Source organism: Ahaetulla prasina, chromosome 4 (assembly GCF_028640845.1).
Source record: "Ahaetulla prasina isolate Xishuangbanna chromosome 4, ASM2864084v1, whole genome shotgun sequence".
In the NCBI taxonomy this organism is placed as follows: domain Eukaryota; kingdom Metazoa; phylum Chordata; class Lepidosauria; order Squamata; family Colubridae; genus Ahaetulla; species Ahaetulla prasina.
The window spans coordinates 24,890,005-24,897,075 of NC_080542.1; the positions used below are offsets into that span (position 1 = coordinate 24,890,005).

The following is a 7,071-nucleotide window of genomic DNA, read 5'->3' on the forward strand; positions in this document are numbered from 1 at the left end:
ACAACCTACAATGTTAGCTAAGACCCCCACCCCCTGGGAGTCTGACAGCCAATCAGGGTACTCTTCCTGTGCCCCAGAAAGTTCAAAGCTCAGAAAAAGCATAAAACCAGGGAGCACACAGGATCTCAGCCCTTTTTCTGTTCAGGATCTCAAGCCATGTGATCCTGGTCACCATTAAACCATCTTTCCAAGCAGTCTCCATGTTTCCAGTGTCTTTGTCCCCACTTGGAACTGAACCCAGATGGATATTTCTTCCAACAAGACATTGTAGTTCGAGGCTATCCAGACCAACATTTCAAGCCTGATGGTATACGGAATTTTATTTCGAGCAGAAGATTTGAGTATTCTTCTAGTAAAATATTTCTCTTTCAGAAACAAAAGAGTTGCTCTCTTTCAACCCAATCCACCTAAAAAAGTTGTTTTTTGCTTGCCACCTTGAGTTACTTTTAAAGCAATAAAGGCAAGATAAAAATCAAATAAGTAATAACCAAATCGCTCTCAGGGCAGAAGGCGCGTAAAAGGTTCCTAACCCTTTTCCTCTTTGCTTTGGAAAGCGGGCCAAATGCAGCAATCGATTGCAAATAAGGGCTGCGTTAAGTTGGTGGAGCATTGCCCTCTGCTGGCTTCGGCAGTGCAAACGGGCCCAACCCATGAATATCCCCACAATGCTTTTCAGTTTGTTTGCGAGTTCCTTCCTTGTTTTCTACCTACCCACAAACGGGACAAGGAAATCAGGGGCGGCGGCGGCGGGGAGTGGTCGCTTCGGGCACCAGGACCGGGTTTCGCCGAAACTCAGATCCGGAAGCGGGTGGGAGTAATCGGAGAAAGGTAGATTTCCCCTAATTGGATCCACGTTCCGTTTCCTCCCTCCCCCCTCCCCGCTGCTTTTGATTTTAAAATATGCGAGGAACTAAAATAATCCAGGCATCCCAAATTCAGTAATTTCGTATCGGTATTTACACGTGTATGGGTGGGTGAAGGTGAAGGAGAGAGAGGGAGGAAGAAACGTTAGCTGATAAAAGAGGTGGGGGGGGGAAATAAAAAGGATAAGCCCCAGATCCCGTTATTGAGACTACAGGAGATGTTCAGGGTGTATGATGGACATTATAGGTCAACCTGCAAACAGTAGCAGCAGCAACACTTTGTGACTCGAGAGTACAGCAGGACTGGCAAAAGTGAGTTAAACTCACTTAAAAAGTGAGCTCATGCCTTCATTTCCAATATTAATGTTAATTATATATATTATAATATGCCTATCCCAGGTCCGTGGTATGGATTTTAGATAGACAAAAATGCCTAATCCAGTCTGAACATCTGGCTGACTGCAATGAAATCAGTAGTAGTAGTGGTAGTAGTAGTAGTAGTAGTAGTAGTAGTAGTTATTAGGGCACTTGGTACCATGTCCAAGAATTTTATAAGATACATCAACAAATTGCAGCTTCCTGCAATAACACCAGTGGAACTGCAAAAAACTGCGCTACTTGGAACATCATACATCATACATCTTAAGAAGATACTTGGTTGATACCTAGGAAGCTGGCAGCAACCTGTGTCAACCATTAGCACCAGTCAATTGTATTTGTGATGCATTTTTTAATGTTCAGTTGACTGAGTTTCATGTTTAATGAATAAAGTAAACAGAAAATAATAATAATAATAATAATAATAATAATAATAATAATAATAATAATAATAATAATAATAAGCTGCCTGACCTTGGATGGTTCATAACAATCAAAGAAACTGCAATAAAACAAAAGATAGCAATTGTACTGAAATACAAGAATGGTGGATGGGTTTTTAGTCAAAATTAATTAATTTTGGTTTAGGAAAGTGTTGTGTTACCTCAACTCTGGTATTCCATGTTTTATTTATTACCTCAGGTACTTTAAAATGTACTGATTTCAGTTCTGGGAATTGAAGTCTGCATATCTTACGCTGAGGTTGAAAAAACATTGGGCTAAAGGGAAAACAGTGACTGTTAAACTACTTTGCGGTGTCTTTATGCCCATAATAAAAAAACAACACTTGAATTTCATCAAGGTGGTTGAAAACCTGTGAGGTACGGACATACTGTACAGATTAGAATTAACAATGGAGGTTAATGCCTCGGTTTCTGAATCTCTGAAAACACTGCATTATTGAAAAAGAAGAGTGCCTTGAATTAACGTGCTGGGACGCTTCAACCTGAGATACTAACAGGACAGAATAATTCATTGGTGTCCATAACTGTAGCATATTCTGTTGGTGTCTCCATGGGAAAAGATTGGCACACACCTGAAGCTGGATTTTTTGACAGACTTCCTGGTTCATGATTCATCATTATACTGCCTAGAGCCATTATGTTTGCCCTTAAAGTGAGTTTCTCAGCTCAACAATCCCACTCATCTCATAATTTTTTTTCCTGCTATGAACTGTCTCTGGGACAGCAAGTGAAACTGCATGTGATCAATTTTTGTTCTTCTGATTTTAATTCTTTCTCCCATACAGTGATGGATGAATTGGCTGTCTCCTCTGGAAAGGATTTCACTGACCATTCTTCTGACAGTCTTCTGGAACCATCAGAAGATCTAGACTCATCCTTGACTGAAGAATCATCTTCTAATATCAACCCTCCCTGTCGTTTTTTCTTGGAGGGATGGTGCCATTTTGGTGCCCGCTGCCAAAACTATCATCCTGGTGATGTTGGTGAGGTTCACTATTTAAAAGATGATGGACCTGTCCATGTTCCTTCCTTGAAGCTCACAGAAGGGAAGAAACCTGCCATGAAAACAGCCGAGGATGTCATTTCCCGACTCCTCTGGGATACACAGGTACCTGCTGAACAGTTTTCTATCGGCTACCTTGACCGGTTCTTGGGGATCTTGGAGGAATCTTTTACTTCTTTCTCATGGGAGGATCTAGCTTCAGTTGGTCCTGGTGTACTGGCAATCCCTAAACATAGGATCCAGTATTTTAAATACAGAGACCGTGTGGTTTGGGACAAAGTCAGTCGTACCGATGAAGTTTTTGGGTCTACTGGAAGTGGGAAAACCATCTTGGAAGTGATAAAGGAAGAAGACACCCAAGCTAAGAAGGAACTATCGGGTCTTCCAAATAGCCTCCAAGTTGAAGAGGAGATAGATGGGGATTCAGCCAAAGAGAAAGAGTTGAACCAGACAAGTAGTGGACAGAAGTTAGTGATGGCTTTAGGGGAAGGGGGGGATAATTTGGAGTTGGTTGAAGACATGTCCATCGACCAAGAAGGAAACATAGCCAGCAAAGAGAAGGAAAAAGAGGCAGTCGGCTCAGTTAAGTGTAAAGAATGCAAACATGCTTGTGCTGTCGGAATAGAAAATGAACCTGTGATGCTGAGGAGAGAAAACGTGGATTTGGAAAAGAAGGGTGGGAGGAGCTTCTCCTATCCAAAGAAGCGCCCCACCCATTTCATAGCTATTCCTATCTCCAGCCCAGAAATCCGGGAAGCTGTGAAAAATTTCCAGGAGGCTCTATGTGCTGTCAACTCAGATTACGCTCCGTTCTGTGTGCCCAGACCTACACTGCATATTACGCTTTGCCTCTTGCACTTGGATACCCCTGAAGAAATCCACAAAGCAATGATGGCTCTGGAAGAACTTCAGGCTGGTTTTCAGCGACTGCTGCCCCCAGTCTTGCTTCTCTCCTTCCATAACGTGGAGTCTTTTAATTCACGGGTTTTGTACTTGGCACCAGACCCTGTACCCCAACTAGTAGCTCTGGCTCAAAGTCTGGAAGATGCCTTTACTAAAAAGGGCTTGACTGTGATTTGCTCTCCCTCCAAAGGGAAGTTCCATTTGACCATCGTGAAAGTTCCTCCTAGGAAGGGAATGCCACAGCTCCCATCAGATTTGGCTTGGGCTCCTACGATGGAGGATTTAGGGGTCCAGGCAGTTGAGTCCATAGGTTTGTATGAGGTAGGAAAAGGCAAAAGAACTGATAATGTGTACGTCAGCATACTGAAATTGGATTTATATGGAGGAAGTGGAACTTAGTGGGAGATACTTTCCAAATGAACAATTTGAAACTGTGTGAATTTCAACTCCCAGAATTCCTCAGCAGCATGTCTGGAGCACTTTCGCTAAACACTAAGGGAAAAGTTGATCAAAATGGGGCAGAGAAAACAAGAACAGGAACATTGCGATGTCGTTGTCATCGTTGTTAGTTACAAAGTAGTGTCCGACACAGAGACCCCATGGACAACGTTCCTCCAGGCTTTCCTATCCTCTAGAGTCCATTTAAGCTCATGCCTACTGCTTCAGTGACTCCATCCAGCCACCTCATTCTCTCATTCCCTTCTTCTTTTGCCCTCAATCTTTCAACATTGTGAGAAAGTTATAATTTTTGCCTTGCTTGATTTAAGCAGATTAATAATGCACAATAAAAGCATGTTTTTACAATCCCTTTTCAGATACTTTTAAACGGGGTTTATAGGTATGTTACATTTTTAGAGATTCCTTTGTATTGATCATAGAAATGAAGAAAAAGGGGACATCATCTTTTTCTGAAATTGTGTAATTGCTGTCCATTCTGGCAATAAAGCAGGACATTCTGCTTTAAGATGTTGTGAAGGGTTGACTGAAATACTGGAATTTTATCTGTATTAAACCAAATCCTTTGAGGTTGCAAAGATGGGAGAGAATGTAGAACAATGTAAATTGTCTTCTGCTGTGGTTTAATGTTTCTGATCCACAGTCCCAATAGTCTGTGGTTGAGGGAAAAGGTGCTTTTGCTTTTGTTTAGTATATCCAAATAAATGCAATTTTCAGTTGTTAAAAAAAAATGACCCCAGTCATAATAAAGGCCTTTTCAATCAAGACAACTATCTCGATACATATATTAACATTTGGGTATGCCACATACATCCACCTTTGAATCTGAAATAGTGTTTCCAGGACTTTCACCTCAGACAAAAGGCTTACCCTGTAGATTAAAAAATTAAGACATAATCCTCTTTATTTATAGAAAACTTTCTCTGTCTTTGGCTTCATGCCATGCCTAGAAGCTCCAGTTTGGTGCTGCTATCACCAGAAAAAGAAATGAGGAGCCCTTAATCTCCAGAGTAAAAAAGCAAATTTATATTGATATTTAAGAATGACAACAGAGGCTCTCAAATGTGCCAAGACCCTCAGCTGAGAATTAATATTCTATTATGTTCCAGCCATATTTCTTCTGGGGGACCACAGCTAGGATATTGGGCAGCCACTTTCTACCTATAGATTACCTACCTCTCTTACATACACTTTTACATAGATAACATATCTAATCTATGATATTCTGGAAACCAATCAGTTAACATACCACGTTAGCTCATCAATTTTCTCAAGTATGTCAAGTTATCAAGTATAATAATAAAATTATTTAATACAATACTAAAGGGTTTTAGCAGAAATCAAATTGAACATCTAGCTTCTGTACCTTTACATTTGAAATAACTGCAGAAACACTGCATTAAGATCCTTGAGTTATCGATTCCTGCAGCATAAATCCTAAATTTCCAAACTGTTTTACATGCGATTTGTCTGCTAGAAATAGTAGTCCTGCTGGAACTTGAACATTCCTTTCCCATGACAGCCACAGATGAGACTACAAACCAGCAACACAAATATGTTAACACCTTTACTTCCATTGCCAGCAGCTGAAATGTGCAAAGGTGGGGAAAGACAAAACTTATAATTCAGGTAGTCCTTTATTTATGATGGTAATGGGGTCTGCCCATCATGGTTGGAATTGTGATGATTGTGATATGGGTTGGTCAGAGTCCCCAATCCCTGATCCGTGGTCCAGTACTGCATTTGCCTAAGTGGTGGACTCATGTGTGAAACCATCCCATTCTTGCCCCCCCAGCTGCCAGTCTGTAGAGCTGGAAAGATTGGGGACTGCTGGGTCACATGACCAACCTGATTTTACAATCTTTTTTGGCAGCAGTTGTTAAATGAACCAATGGTTTTGTCGAAAACTGAAAGATGATGTCGTTTTTTGTTAAAGACATAAACTGGAATGCTGCAAACAACTATAAATACGGTCCAGCTTCTGAGCACCCAAAGTTTAGTCATGTGACCTTGAGGGGGCATCATATTCGGTGTCAGATGGGCTTGCTGGTCACGTACCTGGCTCCTTGCTGCGTGACAGCTGCCCTGCCCGAGCTCCTGGAGGTGCTTGCCGGGGTGGCAGTGGAGACCCCCAGACTTTTAGTCATGGGGGACTTTAACTTGCCATCGGCCGGCTCGTCATCAACAGTGGCTCGGGAGTTCATGGCTTCCATGACGGCCTTGGACCTGACTCAAGTAGTGGATGGCCCCACTCACATCGGGGGTGGCACTCTGGATCTTATTTTTATCTCTGGTCAGTGGTTGAAGGATCTGGATTTGAGAGATGTAGTCATAGAACCTTTGTCATGGTCAGATCACTCTCTCCTTCGCCTGGACTTTCTGACCGCCACTCAACACCGCAGGGAGACGGAGCCACAACGTTGGTTCCGTCCCAGGCGCCTGATGGACCCAGAGAGGTTCCGGACGGAGCTTGGGCCACTTCCTGAGGGTCTGGCTCACGGCACGGCAGAGGAACTAGCCGCAGCCTGGCAACGGGCTGCGGCTGGGGCTTTAGACCGTGTCGTGCCTCTGCGGCCTCTGACCCGGCGCAGATCCCAACCGGCTCCTTGGTTCTCCGAGGAGCTGAGAGGGATGAAACGCCGGAGAAGACGCCTAGAGAGCTCCTGGAGGTCTAGCTGTTTAGAGGCTGATCGGACACTAGTTAGGTCCTATACTAGGACCTACCCGGTGGCACTGAGGAAAGCGAGGCGTTGCTACGCCTCCTCCCTCATTGCGTCGGCAGATAACCGCCCAGCCGCCCTGTTTCGGGTGACCCGTTCCCTCCTTCACCAGGGGGAGCGGGATGACCCGTTGCAGGGACGTGCTGAGGAGTTTAACGGTTATCTATACGATAAAATCGTTCAGCTTCGAGACGGTCTAGACCAAAATTGCGACAATTCAGATGAGGCGTCTGAGGGTGGTCTTGGTGACATTTTCTGGGATGAGTTTGACCCTGTGGCTCCCG

At 43.4% G+C, this 7,071-nt stretch overlaps 1 protein-coding gene across 3 annotated transcripts; it reads left to right on the plus strand.

Moving 5' to 3' along the window:
• Positions 1–695: 695 nt before the first annotated feature.
• LENG9 (leukocyte receptor cluster member 9) lies at positions 696–4,841 on the plus strand. 3 transcript variants are annotated; one of them, XM_058183542.1, is made up of 2 exons: positions 696–828; positions 2,491–4,841. In XM_058183542.1, the coding sequence occupies exon 2, from the start codon at positions 2,493–2,495 to the stop codon at positions 4,008–4,010; it is 1,518 nt and encodes a 505-aa protein (XP_058039525.1). In that variant the 5' UTR covers positions 696–828; positions 2,491–2,492; the 3' UTR covers positions 4,011–4,841. The 3 variants fall into 3 exon arrangements, with proteins under 3 accessions (XP_058039525.1, XP_058039523.1, XP_058039524.1); XM_058183540.1 differs by lacking the exon at positions 696–828 and adding an exon at positions 880–1,175; XM_058183541.1 differs by lacking the exon at positions 696–828 and adding an exon at positions 2,337–2,357.
• The last annotated feature ends 2,230 nt before the right edge of the window (positions 4,842–7,071 follow it).